At 36.2% G+C, this 17,038-nt stretch overlaps 2 protein-coding genes across 3 annotated transcripts in view; both read right to left on the reverse strand.

The window, feature by feature from the left end:
• The window catches only part of LOC131793486 (glycine dehydrogenase (decarboxylating), mitochondrial), a 202,057-nt gene extending 188,670 nt beyond the window's left edge, over positions 1-13,387 (reverse strand). Inside the window, exons 1-18 of one of the 2 annotated variants that reach the window (XM_066159012.1) lie at positions 12,787-13,387; positions 12,584-12,662; positions 10,151-10,286; positions 9,498-9,662; positions 8,463-8,540; positions 7,542-7,704; positions 6,802-6,913; positions 6,388-6,478; positions 6,125-6,221; positions 5,440-5,545; positions 5,210-5,265; positions 4,816-4,902; positions 3,855-3,935; positions 3,018-3,203; positions 2,839-2,880; positions 1,285-1,427; positions 677-752; positions 79-204 (exon numbers count right to left, since the gene is read on the reverse strand). In XM_066159012.1, the coding sequence (XP_066015109.1) occupies positions 79-204; positions 677-752; positions 1,285-1,427; positions 2,839-2,880; positions 3,018-3,203; positions 3,855-3,935; positions 4,816-4,902; positions 5,210-5,265; positions 5,440-5,545; positions 6,125-6,221; positions 6,388-6,478; positions 6,802-6,913; positions 7,542-7,704; positions 8,463-8,540; positions 9,498-9,662; positions 10,151-10,286; positions 12,584-12,662; positions 12,787-13,041 (2,079 nt within the window). In that variant the 5' untranslated portion in view covers positions 13,042-13,387. The remainder of the gene's footprint in view (positions 1-78; positions 205-676; positions 753-1,284; positions 1,428-2,838; positions 2,881-3,017; positions 3,204-3,854; positions 3,936-4,815; positions 4,903-5,209; positions 5,266-5,439; positions 5,546-6,124; positions 6,222-6,387; positions 6,479-6,801; positions 6,914-7,541; positions 7,705-8,462; positions 8,541-9,497; positions 9,663-10,150; positions 10,287-12,583; positions 12,663-12,786) is intronic. The other variant, XM_059110899.2, reaches the window with a different exon arrangement.
• A 768-nt stretch (positions 13,388-14,155) lies between these two features.
• LOC131793489 (DNA polymerase epsilon subunit 4) lies at positions 14,156-16,845 on the reverse strand. Its single transcript, XM_059110901.2, has 4 exons — positions 16,642-16,845; positions 16,052-16,136; positions 15,497-15,538; positions 14,156-15,009 (listed from the first exon to the last, which is right to left on the reverse strand). The coding sequence occupies exons 1-4, from the start codon at positions 16,837-16,839 to the stop codon at positions 14,996-14,998; spliced, it is 339 nt and encodes a 112-aa protein (XP_058966884.2). The 5' UTR covers positions 16,840-16,845; the 3' UTR covers positions 14,156-14,995.
• Between the last annotated feature and the right edge of the window lie 193 nt (positions 16,846-17,038).

Genomic DNA, 17,038 nt, shown 5'->3' on the forward strand with positions numbered 1-17,038 from the left:
AATGATTACAATGATTACAAAATCTTTCTAAAGAAACTGTGCTACTGCGTCGGTGGCACTGTCCCTTAAATCTTATACCTGCATCTTCAAGTCACTCATGCTGACGTTTCCATTATCTTCTACTTTGACAACTTGCACCTGGTAACCAGCCATTTGAGCACTGGCAGGGTTGGTGCCATGCGCAGAAACAGGGATAAGGCATACCTTAAGGACACAATATGAGAGATACCAGATACCAAACGTCAGCAAGGGCACCAGACAGATCTAACGGGGGGGGAGGAGGAGGTTTAATATGCACTCTACACCCACTAATGATTTTCCCCATGAAGAATAATGCTTGCATCGACGCAGTGTACAAAAATACAGAGAGTGCTATTTGTTCTTCAAAATATCCTTTATTCATTGGGTATGCTCCTATAAATTACAATGAGTTGACAGTGCAGAACCTCTCTGGTGGAAAATGCTGACCAAAGCCTTAAAATGTCCCAAATGTCAAATTATTTCCATTCAGGGTGCATTATTATTTTTCACCCTTCCCATATGTTGAAAATTACTGTACCAAAGAAAAAATAATAATTAATTTTGTTCTCTGGGTTTGGCAGTTAGGCTGTCACCTTCAGCACAGACTTGATAAAGTGAAGCTCACGTGGTGAAGTATCAATGAAAAAAGTCCTACCTTTCTGTTCTCTTCTCCAATGTGTTCATGGTACGCTCTGATGGCTCTCAGACCAGTGTACTCTCCTTGTGCTCCACTGAAACAAAAATGAAACATAAAAAACTAGTAATAAGCCAATAAAAAAATGTACATTGAATAATGTTAAGCAGAAACCTTCTGTTTCTCATCAGCTATGGGAGGCAGTGTGTGAAGTGTGCAGTGCCCTGGCTGTACCATGGACCAACATTATAAAATGTTACAACTGCATTCCTCTGACCTATGTGTTGTCATACTCAGAAAAACATTAACTGAATGTGTGTTACAGTCAATCATATGAGAGTTGAGGACTGTGATCAAATTGTGGAAACATATGTAAACTAATTTAAAGCCTTGTTGTGCAAAAGTTTATAAGTTTTCTTGTTTTCTTGGTTTGTTCTTTCAAATACAATGGTCTACCAGAAATATTCCCTGTCTTGACTGTAGTCTGAGTTTCACGGTAAAAATTTCAGACACAAAATGTGAGTGCAATGAAGATTTTACTGCTGTTTCACCAATAAATGTAACATGAAGGAATCAAGATTAAAAAAATACTAAAAAATAATAACCATGATAGTAATATTCTTTCACACCTGTTTGATTGGAAACACACAGCATCAAAGCCTGTAATTTCACACAAATCTTTTTCCAGTTCCTCATAGAGACGGCGATAACCTTGAGCCTGGTCCACTGGCGCATAGGGATGGATGTCCGCAAACTTGGGCCAAGTGATAGGCTGGGTAGGAGGAAAACCAAAATTTGTCATGACTAACTCACATGAATTATTATTAATATGATTAGGATAATTATGCTTCCAGTAATACACATTTTCCACAGTGCCATAAATGCGAATAAACCTTAATCCTTTAACTCCTAAGATCTGATTGTTACCGTAAACGTCCATGTATAAGCCGCACTTTTTTCACAAAATTGAAGCCAAAAATTAAGGGTGCGGCTTATCCATGGATACATCTGCGTTTGGAGTTCTCAAAAACCTAATTAATATTCATAAAACTTAAGATGCCAAGGAATAAACATAAAAGTGTTGCTGTAGTTCATTGACTTTTTCATTGAGTGTTGGCTCCTAAGGAGCCGTTTGTGTCTTCGAGTGTTTATCGTCGAATCTTGCTCTCCAAGATTCTTTCAAGCGATTAATTTTCGCTTTACTCAAACAACTAATGTGGGAAGATGACTCCAATTCTGATCCATTTGCTGGCATAGATGAGGACGAGGATGTGGACTTGCTTTATAGTTTCGAACAGCAACAAGCAGAAATTGACCCAGAAAGCTATGAGAATCTCTTTGGAGATAGCGATAACGAGGACTTTTATGGCTTTTCACGATAAACACTGACTTTATCAGATCTTCACGTGAAGAACAGTACCATCTTTTATAAATAACCTAAAGTATTGTAATATTAATTAATGAAATAGGAACTGAAATGATTGCTTCAGCGCGCTTGCTTTCTGTTTAGGCCCAGACTCCTCCCAACATTTTTTAAAAAATGTTAAAAAGCTTGGCTACTAAGCACTTGTTTGTTTATTGTTTTTCAATGCACAGGAATTTCAACTTTATGGCGTGTTTTGAAGTGATAATCTTGAAAATCGGATCGAAAGAGCATTTTAAGTTAAAGATGGTGTAAATTCTAAAGAGAAAGAAGGTACAACAAATGAAATTTCGCTTTCTTTAGACTTGATAAATGTGAAAGATAGCCATAACTTCTATGTCGGTGTTTCGAAACCTTGATTGTTTGTAGCGATACAACTCTACCGAAACTTCAAACTGTATTGTTTTTATTTTTTTTCCAAATTCTGCGCTACCAAATCAGGAGTGTGGCTTATCTACGGATGCGGCTTATACATGGACGTTTACGGTAATTCTCGCCTCTAACTGCTACACATTTCCTTGTTACTTCCTGAAGACGCTGGTGTTTGATCAAGATATCAACTTCTACCTGATGAGTTTGAGTATTCTCATTGCCTGCTTGCTGGATAGTGTATGAATAACATAGGGAGAAGTTACATGTTATCGGTAATAACTTCCGAGAATTTAAGGGTTGGGTGAGTTTAAAAATGCAATGCACATCATCAATTGTCACCAAAACAAAGGATACCCGTAACAATATGTTTTGTAAAAAAGAAACATACCATCATTTCAGTTGTAGAATTAAGCTTCATTGTACAAGAACCCTAAAACGAACAAACAAACAAACAAACAAAAAACAATCAAATGAAGTCTTTTGACAACTGATTTACTTAAACTCCAAAAAATCAGTTACAAAAAGAAACCTTCAAGAAAAACACTGAGATAAATAGACACTACATACCAGAGGGATCATAGAATGGCACAAGGAAATGTCTTTGTTTTCCAAAAGCTTCATGTATCGGACAATGTTTGTCTCAGAGTGATAACTGTTGAAAACAGGGTGAGTCAAATAGTCACTTAATCTTTTGTAAGTGCTGGAAAGAATGCTACTTTCTGGAACTTCGTCCATGTTGGCAGCCAGAGATTCCTGAAAAGAAAGACAGAGCAAAGTATTATAAAAAGGCTTAAAAATGTTCTTGTTGATTAACGCCACAGCAGCAAGAAGTCGCTTACATTAAAGACGTGTACACTATTCAGTTGCTGGATACATTGCCTCTCACTACTAACTCACAGTAGTTTTAGATCATTACTAATTATTGCATTGTACATGTAGTGGAACTATACTCATAACTTCTTTACGCCCATAGCAAAGGTAGAGGATAATTTTTCTTTTAGGGAAAAGCCCTTATTACTAGTTTACAGTATTTTCAAAGGAGCTGCCAACTTGTGAAGAGGAATTGTCCATCAAAGATAGGAAGACTTCTTACATTAAACTGACTCTAAATGAGGAATTAGTCACACACACCCAAACCTTCTCTTACTCCCCTTCTCACCCCCCCACCAATTCTCCACCCTACCCTCCCTCCCCAAAAGAGAAAAAAGGATCTTTGGAGCATTGGGCATTGGTCTTACCCAACAGCCAAACTGCAATTCAACATCCTATTAAGCAAGTGCATCATACTTAAGTTGGTAACATAAGATTTCTGCATGCCCATCTGTGAGCTGTCGACAACACATCGGACTTCCCATAACAACTGTGCTGTGAGAAAGGAAGTTTGAAAAGATATAGGATACTTACAACTGAACTGTCACAACCAAACACCCACAAAAGATCAGCTAAATCCTTTTCTTTGATTGTCTCATCCAATGATACACCAACCTAAAAAAGGAAAAAAGATTACAGTTGATTTGCAGGAACTCCATCACTAAAGAATTTGAATTACATAGCAGCAATGTAAAAAGCAGTTGTGGCATGGTTAGAACAGCTCACAGTTACTTTGAACCGAATTAAATAATTATATAAAGTTTTAGCAAGAATGTACATGCACATTGTCATGTTCTTGTGAAAATAATGTAGTTTTCTTTGTGCCTGTCTTCATGTACTAAGTAGAATTGTAATTATAATCCACCAAAGGAATCCTTGCTGTAAGTGCATTTAAATGCATGTACAATTGTACTATTCAAAGGAAACATTTTATCCTGTTTAATTGTGCTGCAATTAAGGGCCCAAGCTGCTACTGAGTTTAAAAAAAAAAAAAAAAAAAAGCCTTATTTATTTTACACCTCTAAGAAGTATCACAGATGCCCCTTCACGCATACAAATATTTTTATTTTGTCAGCACGCGCCGACAATTTTGTCAACACGCGCCAAAGTTCCGTAAATTCAAAAAGGTTTTCAGTTGCGGATGAAGGCCGGCCTTTGAGTTGGTCAAGAATGGATACAAAAGAAAGAAGTTTGGAGGTGGCAAAGTGAATAACAAAGGCGATACGGGTCGATGATCAACGCGTTAGCTAACGCGTTAGCGAAAGAGCACTAACGCGTTGACTTCTTCGAGCCCACGCGTTGACAACGCGTTAGGTGGTTCGCTTATCTTCGAACGGTACTGTATTACCTTGCAAAGAGCATTTCACAATTTCATCTGCACTCTTGTGTAACTATAATAATGATTTTGCTATCCACCCTCCAATAAACACCCTTTCATGTTTGCAGCTTTACAATATTTCATAAAGGAAGTTTGATCCAAACCCTTGCTACTTACAGTTTTATCATCAAACATTCTCAGGTTAATTTGCCGCTGGTTAGCTCTCTCAATAATGTCAGAAACATCTCCAATGCCAGATGTGACCTAACAAAAAAAATAGTTACAGCAAAATGGTTTCACCTTGTAACTAAGTAAGAAAATCTAAGACAAAAAGCTACCAGGCAGCAAAGGTTAACCATTTAACTCCCAAGATCTGATTGTGAATTCTTCTCTCCAGCTGTTACACATTTCCTTGTAAATTAGTAATGAGAAATTGGTGTTAGATTAAGATAACAGCTTCTACCTGATAAGTTTGAATATTCTCAGTACCTATTTGCTAGATGATGCAAGGATATTAAGGGGAGAAGTTTCATGTTGATCACTTCTTGGAGTCAAAGGGTAAAGGGCTTACCTTTAAAGTGTCAAAGAATAGATCATTCTCTACATGGTGTCCAGCACGTTTCAACCCTGAAATTTCAGAATCAGACATACTCAACTAAAACTGATGGCAAGAGAAAATTTCATTAAGGGTAAATTTTATCAATTAAAAAAAACAAAATAAACAAAAAAAAAACAAAAAAAAACCCAAAAAACTACATGACTTTATAACTTTACAATTAATGACCATAATGTAATCAGTACCTTCTGCTAACAAGAGAGTTGCATTATGTACACGTTGAGCGATGTTTTTCAATCCCTTTGGCCCATGGTAGACTGCAAACATTGCCGACATATTGGCAAGAAGGGCCTGCAAAGAAACGAGATTTTTTTTAAAATAACTGTCAGGAATAAAAATGAGTCTTCTTTACAGACATTTTTAATGGTAACATTTCGTTGAAAGATCATAAAAATAAAAAAAGAAATGAAGGTTAAAAAAATATATATATATCATGCTTTTTTTTCAACCCTTTAACTCCCAAGATTTCATTAGTAACTCTCCTAACTGTCTGTCATACAGTTCTTATAATGTTAGTTTGGAGAATTTGGTATTGGATCAACTTATAATCCCCTAATTGATATCTTTCTTTATTCTCATAACTTATCTGCTTGATATTGTATTGATATTGTGAGGAGAAATTCTGTCTTGGTCACTTGTGGGACTTAAAGGCTCTCTCTTTGTGGATGTCAAGTATAGTTTCATTAATTGTTCAGAACCTTGAAAACAGTCAGGTCATGAGACAGGTTGTGACAGGACTTTTGAATAAATGTCTAATACCAATTAATGTATTACTGATATTTAAGAGTACTGTTACTCATTCACACTTGAATGAGTTGATGCAACAAAGTGAGAACTGCAATGTAAATTATTAGTACAAATCCACTGTACCTGAGCTGTGCAAATGTTGCTGGTGGCCTTCTCTCTTCTGATGTGTTGTTCACGCGTTTGAAGTGCCAATCGATAACAAGTTTTCCCCTGGGAATCCCTGCAAAACATAAAATCTGAATGTGATATCTGTGCTTCAACCACAATGAATGCTGATCCAGACAGTCACAAAGTCATCCAGTATATCTCTCTAATAACATTATTATAAATAGTCTATTTCTGCGGTAAATGAACAGCAAGAACCCTTGACAAAATTATACTTTTACCTTGTAACACCAACCACTCTTCCAGGCATCATTCTGTTTAAGTTTCCTTTGTTGCGCACAGCAAAGAAGCCTGCATGAGGTCCTCCATAACCTGAGTAAACAAAGTTAAAAAAGAAAAGTCTAAATTTAGAAGGCTGCCATTTGTGTGTTGATCTGTTGGACTAGAAGGAAAAAAAGTAGCCTAAAGCAATAAGAGTTACATTTCTTTTCTTTTCTTGTTATTACTGATAAATCATTTGTTTACACTGACTTTATCTCCAAAGAAAGATTAATCAAAATAAACATGCAAGGAAACAACTTGAAAATGAAAAAAACAAACAAACAAACAAAAACCAATGAAATAGTCATTATGATGATCATGTATTCTTTGTAAAAGAAACTTACAGCTTAAATAACAAGATATCACTAACTTACCAAGGGGAACACCAAATCTCTGTGTGGATCCTATGGCAATATCACAACCAAATTCCCCAGGAGGCCTCAGTATTGTAAGGGCAAGAAGATCTGTTGCACACACTGCTAATGCCTAAATGGGGTCAATTTTAAAGTTTAAGTCTGCATTCACGACTGACATGCAAAGCTATCACAGCTTATTTTACTACTGCAGTACATGTATCTATAGCACAAACCAACTTGAGCTTTTGCTGCTATCCCTAGATGGAATGCTAGTCTAGTACACTCAAGTTGGCAGTACATGTCAATTTTATTTGCCCTTTTTACCCATATTCTCAATACTGTTCTCTTAAAATTACTTAAGGTGCTGACAAGGAGAATTTGTTCAACAATCAAGAGCTTCTTTAGTTGGTACTCATTTCCTTTATTCTTGTGACCATAATTAATGATTCAGGGGTGATACAGAGGGGTGAAATTACATGCTAGTCACTCTTAGGGGTCAAACTGTTGAAGATTGTTGGTGCTCATGGTTGAAGAAAAGTGTAATGTAGGGTTTTCAGGGCTTTCAAAGAATAGTTGAAGGTAAAATGGGTATCTGTTCACCAAGCAACATCCTAGCAATGATCATGGCCAGGGTTTGAACTCGAGTTTTTAAATCTAGGGTTCTGAATAACAGGTCATCAATCATCTCTCCCACTGGCTGGCTGGCCTGTAGCCCAAGTTAAAACACATTTTCAAAATCTACATGACTTTTGACACACCTTAACATCATGAGCTTTTTTCACCAATTCAGAGAAATCATCAATTTTGCCACTGGTGTCTGGATATTGAAAAAGCACTCCACTGACATCCTTATTGGAAAAGTCAAATGATTCTTTATCACCAATGATTATTTGTAAACCTTCCCCATCAGGACCTAGGGTGCTAGAGGGAAAAGAAAAAGTTACTCCACAAAAATGTGTCCAGTATTGTCATAAAAGTTTACAGTTCAACAAGTTTTGAACTCAGTGGATGTTGTTTAATTTTTATGGTTGATGCTGATTTGCATTTGCACTGACAATCAATAATTGTCATTGTCATGTGATCTTGTAGTCTGATTGTTCAAGTGAAAGAAGTCCTGAAAAGTACTGTTGTTGGTAGTAGTGATTAACATTTCGACAACCTAGGAGGAAGTCATCATCAGAGTCAGGTGAAGTGCTATTTTCAGTCAAATGTATTAGAACTAACAAATCCCATAAAAATTGCATTTTTGGACAGATTCTTTGCTCAATTTGACACTCAAATATTGGAAAAGCATGAGAAGCATCCATTATTCAAGATGTTTGCAGGAACCAATTAAAGGGGAAATGCTAATGAAAGTTTGGGTAGATGCTACAATCTGAACAACTCCACATGCACCTACATGTGAACTAATTGGACAGTTTAGGCATAATGTTATTGTCAATTGGACTCACAAGGGGTGAGTCAGTCGTGATAAGTCAGCTTTGGTCCATCTGTAATGCTAGGTCATTGTTGTGTTGCCATTTGAACCTGTCAGTTAAACTTTTCAGTCAAATTAACCAAAAACTAACAAACTAACCTCAATAGGAAGTTTTAAATTCGTAAGGCATAAACACAATTTAAAAGTAATATTACAATAGCTAATTAATAAATACATATATCAATAAATTACTTGGACTTACCTTGCTCTTGTCTGCACAACAGAAATGGTTTGAGGATGACAATTCTTATCCACAAAAAACTTAGGCTTCTTGGTATGCCTAAAGCACACAAAAGACAACAGATTTTCACATTAAAGTATGAGAAAGTCTAGTTTTCGTTAAATAATACGTACAATATTAATTAAGCTTACATGGGAACCTAGTGGTGCAAATGACTATAAATTATCTTAGTTTCCATAGCAACCTATCAATGAAGATGGGTATTGCTTCTACATTGCAAGGGATTCTTGTCCTTTAGAGAAAGGAAATTGTCTCAAGTCACTGTACAGTAACAGGAAAAAGTCCATAAAACTCGATCATTAATCCTCCATTCTTGAAAAACTTAAGGATCAAGGTTTGAATTGAGTCTGCAAAAGTTGGTGGTTTTACACTAGAATATGCTGCAAAGTTCCTAATCAAGGCCTGTACCCACATCATCATGTTAACCTTGCTTGATGAGTGTAGGGCCCCAATTTTCTCAAGTACTACAAATTCATGTACATGTAACTAAGGGTGAAATTAAAAGTTGTGTAATTTTAAACTTCAGTTATTGAGAAAAATGATATTTGCTTGAATTTGCTCTGATAGGTTGGAAAATAACCTTGCAAATTGTTATTTTTGACTTTGCTGAAAAGGAACACATGTAGGTCTGCAAGAATTGGATTTTTCATCCTAAAAATTTAAGTATTGAAAAAGAGCAAAGTCAAGACCTGAACCCATATCATCATTCACCTTCATTTTCTGCATAATTATAAAACACAGACAACCCATAATTCCCTCAATTACTCTTACAAAGAGCTAACGCTCAAAACCTCAGCTTTAAAACTCTTTAAGATGGCTAATTTACGTTATCAACTCAGTCGATAATACTAAATTAACTCATTATTTAACTAGTTTAATGAATTTAAGACCCAAACTTCCTAATACTACACAAGTACATGTGAATGAGAACAAAATTAAAATTTGTCTAACAACAATAATTATTGAGGAAAAAAAAAATAGCCAGTATAGCTCTACCTGTAACACAATGCCATTGCCTCAGCAGCTGCTGTTGCTTCGTCCAAAAGTGATGCATTAGCAATATCCAGCCCTGTGAGGTCACTGACCATTGTTTGAAAGTTCAACAGGGACTCCAGTCTTCCTTGAGCCAGTTCAGGTTGGTATGGGGTATAGGGTGTGGTCCTGCAGGGGTCAAGATTTACAAAACAATGACTTCAAAAAACCTGAGTCATGGAATTTAAGGGCTGCCTGTACAAAATCAGGAGTTCTCCAATTCTCCCTAAAAATTCCCATTTAAATACAAAAAGAAAAAAATGCTGATTATTGGTGTTAATGGATTGCTTAATGGATTTTAATGAAAATTTGTGTGGTGGTTTACAATTTAAATCACTTTTGGTAGTAGACTTTAATTGCTGATTGTAATATTTTGTTATGCATATAACCTTCCAATGTTCAAGCCTGTGTTGTAGTAAGGATTGCTTTTTAATTAGCTTTGCATTTGATTGGTTGAGATGTAGAAACAAGTTTTCTAGACTGTAGCAAAGTAAAGCAAAACTAAAACTACGAAAGATCACTGTCCATATTTAATTGAAACTTGCGCTTGTGCATAATACTTTGATGCCATCAAGAATAATTATCTACATTTCAATGAATTCCAAGATAAAACATACCAGCCAGGATTTTCCAAAATATTTCTCAAGATTGTGGTAGGTACATGACAGTTGTGATATCCCATTCCAATGTATGACCTCCAGATTTGATTGTGCTTAGCCACCTGTCGTAACTTCTCCAAAAGATCAGGTTCACCTGTACAGCAATACCAGAACAGATTTAATCAAAACTTTAACAAAATTCTTCAATGTGATTTGTTATCACCAGCCTGATTTGAACACTAATAGAACAGTGTGCATGTCATACTCGTAATTGGACAGTATAATAGGACAGTTGACACATCATGCTTGTGTAAGCAGACAGTAAGTGTCACAAAAGTATCCTGCTGTTATGTGCATTTCACTGAGTTAACTTTTTTTTTTTTTTTTTTTTTTTTAATGAAAACTTATATAATGAATATCTAGTTTCTTTCTCAAATATTGTCTTAGTTTTGATTCACAAGACTTCATGTTGTCCAAATTCTGTCTGTAATTGTACTCAGGATTAACAAATTTGAATCTTGTTTTGCAGTTTTCTGATTTTGTTAATCACTTGTATGATCACAGACTGAGTTGAACACCACTCAGTCCCTTTTGCCATTATTAATTAAGCTGCAATAAGTTTATTGCAATAAGAGGCGCTTTTGCACTGTTTGATTCATGAAAAGGACTAATAATAACCGTTTGGCCCTAATAGTGACCAGGACCTAATTTCTCCTGAATCACAAAATAAGGTCACTAGTAAGAATAAAGGAAATGATCACCCCCTAAAGAAGCTCTTGATTGTCAAACAAATTCTCCTTAGCAGCACCTTAGGAAATGTATAGAGAGTTATATGGACAGTGCATGCTGATGTTAGAGTGTGAATGGTTGAAAAAACTAAGGAAATTTTCAAGGCTTTTGTAACAACAAGGTACATGAGGGCTCTTTGTTTTCCACGGCTTACAGACAGGGATAATCAGAGCTGGCCAATTAAAGACTAATTGAGGGCTGTTTCATTCTAATCTACATTTTTCTTCTCAACAGTCACCCAGGTCAAATAAATTTTGCCTTTGATATTGTGCTTAATTTGATTAAAAAATTATTACATCTGAAATAGTTACTTAAACAAGTTTTCAAGTTCAAGTGTTCTTTGCACTGTTAGCCAGACTAGATAACAAAACTGTGATACAATCCCTCATATAGAATTCATTTTACAACATTTATTTTCCCACTGGTTTCATTTGAAATGGGGAAGGATTGAGACTAGGGCTTATTAGAAACATACCTCAAGTGTTACATGAGATGTTTACAAAAGCCTTGACCACAAAAAGGGAAGGAGGGTGGGGAGGGTGGGGCTCTTCAGATGGCTCCAAGATTTTAATTAAGTCCATATTGAGGGTGTTGTTGACGATCACTTGTGAACTGCCCTGAACAATAAATGCCAAGTCACAGTGGAAACTTACTGCCTTGTTCTCTCCCAAGCCCTTTGTAAATTCATCCTTAATCTATCATTTTTCACAAAAGAATCTTGTAAAATTGAGACTCCCGACAAATTTGCATTTATGTCATTAACTACAACAATGGGAATAACTCACACCGTGAGTGAATGAAAGAAATAAAAGAAAATGAATGTATGAAAATAAAAGACAAATAAAAAATAAAAATAATAATAACAAAAAAAAAAATTATAAAACGGTTTCTTAATATTTCCCTATGCCTCAATTCATAACTTGCGTGTTGAATTGAAAACTTCAAATTCCAAATTCATTTCGAAGCTTTCAACAAAAGATTTGCTTAATGGCATGTCGCAGCCCTCAAGGCAGTGAACCCTTTTTTGCACGGGTCTTAACTTGTTCCTTCGCTACGCATCATTAATTTCTATCAGTCGGTTCCTTGAGAACTAGTTGGGCTTAGATGTAACTAAAACATGTTAGTGGCAAAAACATTTCAGCAAAACATTTCTTTCTGCGTCAAAGAATTTTGAGTTACAGACAGAATGCACCATAAAAAAAAATCGCATTTCTTGATATCGACGTGACGTAACCAACAAAACAATCTTAATTTTATTCAAACTGCTTAAAAATTTTAATTTGATCACATCTGGCAAGGAAGGGTCGACTACGTCGCTCGCGGAAATAACACCATAGTGATCGTCTTCGTCGATTTATCTAGTAGTTTTATTAAAACAAGAGTCAAGATTTTCGCGACCGTGCCCGGAATTTTACTTTTTCGTAAATTTGAGTTCAGTTCCTTTCAAACCGGAAGGGCACCGCGCCGAATATTTCATAACAATCGCACCAAAAATAGTGTTCTTAAGATATCTTTTATGCGAAGATATGAAGTGCTGTAGTTTAGATAAGAATGTAAGGGAATCTTAACAAAAACAGTTCACGATTTTAATAATTTAAGCGCAAAAGCAAACCAACATGGTAATATTTCACGCTGAACACTGCATGTGGTCGTAAGACTTACTTAGAGCTTCGTCGATTTCAAGGGTCCTGGTATACTTGATTGTGGATGGCAAAGTTTTGTCGATCAGATCATCTATGTTCTGAAAAATATTTTCACGAGTTTAACATTTAAGCCTAGTAATTGTAATGACTATCAGAGAAGATATGCTCCACGCTAAAGAGAATAATGCCTCTGGCGCGAAACTGCGTTTGTGATATATCTACCTGTAAGTTGAGTGTTCGAAGCATCTCTTTTTCCTCCTCGGCATCAGGTCCGATATGTCGACGACAAAATGCATCTGACGATGGAGCGATTTGACTTAAACTGAATTTCTGACTTGAACTTGACGAACATCGCACCAGCATCAGCGAAGCTTTGATCGCCCTATCTGTAGACTTAGCAGGAAAATCACTGTCGATTGCCTTCCGTAAACCGCTCGAGTACAGACGCTTTCCCGCGCGAAAAGCTGTTCGGTACATGATTCAACGTAGCGTCTTGAAAAGTTAAAAATTATTTTGAAAGCCCGCTCGGTTTAGTTACATGTACATACATTAAGTAAGCTTATGCAACTGTGGCCGTCCTTGACCACAACTGAACCTCTTACGACACGAATTCTCGTTATGGGAGCCATCGACAAATATGGAAAGTGCATTTCTGCAAATATGGACATGGCTCATGCACGAAGACAAAGGACGGAAAATAACACACACGAGCCCTTCAAAAGCACGTGTACTAAAGAGTTAGCCCGATCATCAAGTTCATAGCAAAGACTCCATCTAAATTTCGAAATTACACCCTGCAGGGTGTAGATGCCGCCTGATCGAAAGTTTCCCACTATATATGCGCGTGAGTACCATCGAGAACCAGAAACACGCGAGAAAGCTTCGAAGGGAAACGGATAAGTTACGCAACAATAATCCTTTTGAGAAGATTAGATTAGGATGGACAATTTCACGCGACGGAGGGGAATAAATGTATTTAGTTCACCCTCGCGTGATCAGCAAGAAAGAAAAGTATTAGTGTAATTGGCTGAATGAGTTTTAATAATCAGTTGACTTGACCAGCAGTGCAAGCATTTACACAGAAAAAAATATTGACTATACAAATTAAAAGAAAAAAGTTATTGGACTTAACTCCTTCTTACAACTCAGTCTTTCTTCATCTTATCCTTGTGACAAGATAAACGACACGTTCCTTTTGAAATCAAACCCTTCTACGTTGCTTATAATACAATGCAGACAAGTTTAGACTAATGTTGATTGGTGCTCTACAGTCTGGGGCTTTTGTGTTTCTGACAGCTGTTCACTTGCATCAAGAGGATAGTTTTTTGAAGCGTAGTTTTTTCTATCTGAGGAATGTAAGGTTTTGTAAGAAAAGTTTTGGTATCTTGCTTGGCTCTATAAATAGTTAAAACTTTTGAGATGATATTTTTTTAATCAATATATGAAAGAAACTGACTGAAAATTATTTTTGGGGAGTAAGTTTTTTTTGGATGTGGTCTGTTTTGAAAAATCAAGAATAGAAATGTTTTTGGTGTAATCTAGTATCCATTATTAACATTAATTTTTAAAAAAATAGGATCAAAGCATAAAATTTAGTTCTTTGATGTATTTCGTACCATAACAAACACTAAAATTACATTATTTACAAAATTTTATGACAAAACTCAGTAGATAGGATGCTATGATGCAGCTGATTACTAAGCAGTCTTAACAAGTATGCATCAATTGCATTTAATCAATGAAAAGCAAATTCTCACAAGTACATATTGGGTCACCAGAACTTAAAGTTGCTGGTCTTCTACTAATTTTACAAAAGACTATGCATCTTGTGTAACTGTTGCACTATAAAAGTCACTATACAAGACACATAATTTCTTCTTAAAGACTGTTTCATGTGAGGCATCAACTGTCCACAGGTCCCAGACTAGACTAAACTCTGCCTGCTAGAGTATTGCCAGTTAGCACAAACACACAGCAGCTAAGTTACCAAAGTTATTCATGAAGAATAAACTTTAATTAAAATTCATAAGACAATAATCTCAACCCTTTAACTCCCAGAAGTGATTAAAATGTAACTTCTCCCAACAGTATCCATACATTATCCAGCAAACAGGTAGTGAGATTACTCAGGTACAAGATATTATCTTGATTGAACACCAAATTCTTGTAACCAATTCACAGGGAAATGTGTAGCAGCTAGAGGAGAGAATTAACAATCAGATCTTGGGAGTTGAAGGGTTAAGATACTTTTTAGAGCCCTGAGCCAGACTAGAGGGTGATGCATCTCCCTTCATTTCTACATTCTCTGATCGACAATGCCATCACAAAAACTGCTGCATGATCATTCATCTGTTTTGGATGTTGAAAATTTAATTACTTTCTTCATATTCAGTGATCAGTGATGGCTGCTTAGCAAGATGAGTCACAAAGATCAGTCCAAGGTACCTAAAGAGGAAGAGAAAAAAAAAAAGTGAATGTAGCTTGAACAGTGAAACAAGATATGTTTTTGTGACATTAATTCAAGGAAATTTGGAAGAAGGCATAGAGAATTTTGGCAGTGGAATTGCTTCAGACAACTATATTGCTGCTGTTAGTGTTAATTCAATTTAGTTTGTCTGATATTATAGTTAATTTTAGCAGTTGCTGTACAGTCAATTGGTCAATTGTGTTCCTTAAGAAAATAAATAAATAAATAAAAAACATTTAGTATGCCACTTAGTCAATATACTTTCAAAAAATTAGGTCATCTTGTGTAAGTGCTCATGAACAATTTGTAACAGTTGTGAGAAAAAAGTTCAGATTTATGCTTATCTAGAAAACACACTCCAAGATGAGTTGTTTGGACAACACTGCAGAGGAAAAAATATTCAAGATTACTAGAGAGTAAAATGGGAAAAATAGAAGAGAGAGTAAAAGGCAGGTGTTTACTTACCCTCTAAAAATGCCATTTCATCATTTTCATCAACAACAGTATCTATGGAAGATATGTAGAAGCACACTCTAAGCACTGGAGGAATTGTTATGTGTTTCCAGGCTCTTATCTATAAAAACCTATCCACCAGCACCTTGAATATTTCACAAATAGCTATTTACATTTGTAACAAGCCAGAACGGGCAATGTAGAGGAGAACACATACAAAACCAAGATGTCAGACCAACAAGATATATTTAATATAAGAAAACAGATGTCAGCGGACCACGAGGTCGTGACAGTGTCACGCAATATTGTTACAACATTAACCCTTTAACAACCAAGATCCATAGGGTTATTCTCCCAACCAACTACCATACATTTCCTTACAAATTGCACAAGAGAATTTGGTGTTATGCCAAGATAACACCTGCAGGCCCATTACCATGTCTGACTTCACACAACCTGTTCACAGGACAACATATTTGAATCATAATGACTAGTTACTTGTTAATCACCTCTGCGAGATAAAGGGTTAAATTTCCATCATCTCTCATGAACACTGCAACTACTTACCAAGGTCTTTTTTTTGTATTGTTTTTCTCTTGCCCATAATTGTTCTTTTGTACGCTTCTTTGGCTACATGATCAACAAACAGCTCCTACAGCGTTAAAGAAGTGTCAAAAAAGTTTTAAATCACAGCGTCTAGGAAACACTTAGTTAATATTTTTGCCGTTTGTACATTAAATTAGTAGTCTTGTAAACAACAATAACAGAAATATTTTTTTCCTTTTTTTTTTTTTTTTCATAGAAACTCAATGCATATGCACCCCTTTATGGCTAAGTAGTGCAACATGGTAAGGGTTGATCAAGTAGAAATAAAAGGACTTTATATCATCCAGTTCTCTCTGTAATCATACTCGGAGTCCAGCATCGCTATTCGATTTTGCTAACCACTTGCATTACCAAAGACCGATGTACTCCACTCGGTTAGATCGCCATCACGCACTGTATGCGTAATTCCCCTATTTATCGACAGCCACGTGTTAGACAGAGATCGAAAGCCTTGAAAACTAAATGTTAATCAGAATATCACACGTACAAACTCGACTTTCTGCCGATTTAAACTAAAGCGAACTGAAGAAGTGGTGTAAAAAGACACTCACGGCGGCTCTGGTTAGAAGAAATACCGACTCTCTGTTGGCCAAATGAAGGTCTGGATCGATTTTCATCATATTGCGAATTCTAGTTTGAGGAAACTGTGTCAGTCTCGTACGCTGATCTTCATCCTGGATCGCTGGATTTTCTTCAATTTGCGAGCCAACTTCGGTAATTTCCGTCAGAGACTCCACCGTCTCCGCCATCTTGAATATGAAGTTGGCGGGAAAAGTAGGTTGGTTCTAGTCTACGCGCTCTTGAAAAGAGGCGTGTAGGAGGGCGTTGCGTAGGCGAGCCAAAGGGCGGACCAATCAGGTTCACGGTTGATCAACTACGAAAAGTTTCAATTTATTTCACAATTTCAGGTCAAAATGTGTGCTGCTTTCAGAACTGTATAACTCTGTT

Source organism: Pocillopora verrucosa, chromosome 12 (assembly GCF_036669915.1).
Source record: "Pocillopora verrucosa isolate sample1 chromosome 12, ASM3666991v2, whole genome shotgun sequence".
Classification (NCBI taxonomy): Eukaryota; Metazoa; Cnidaria; class Anthozoa; order Scleractinia; family Pocilloporidae; genus Pocillopora; species Pocillopora verrucosa.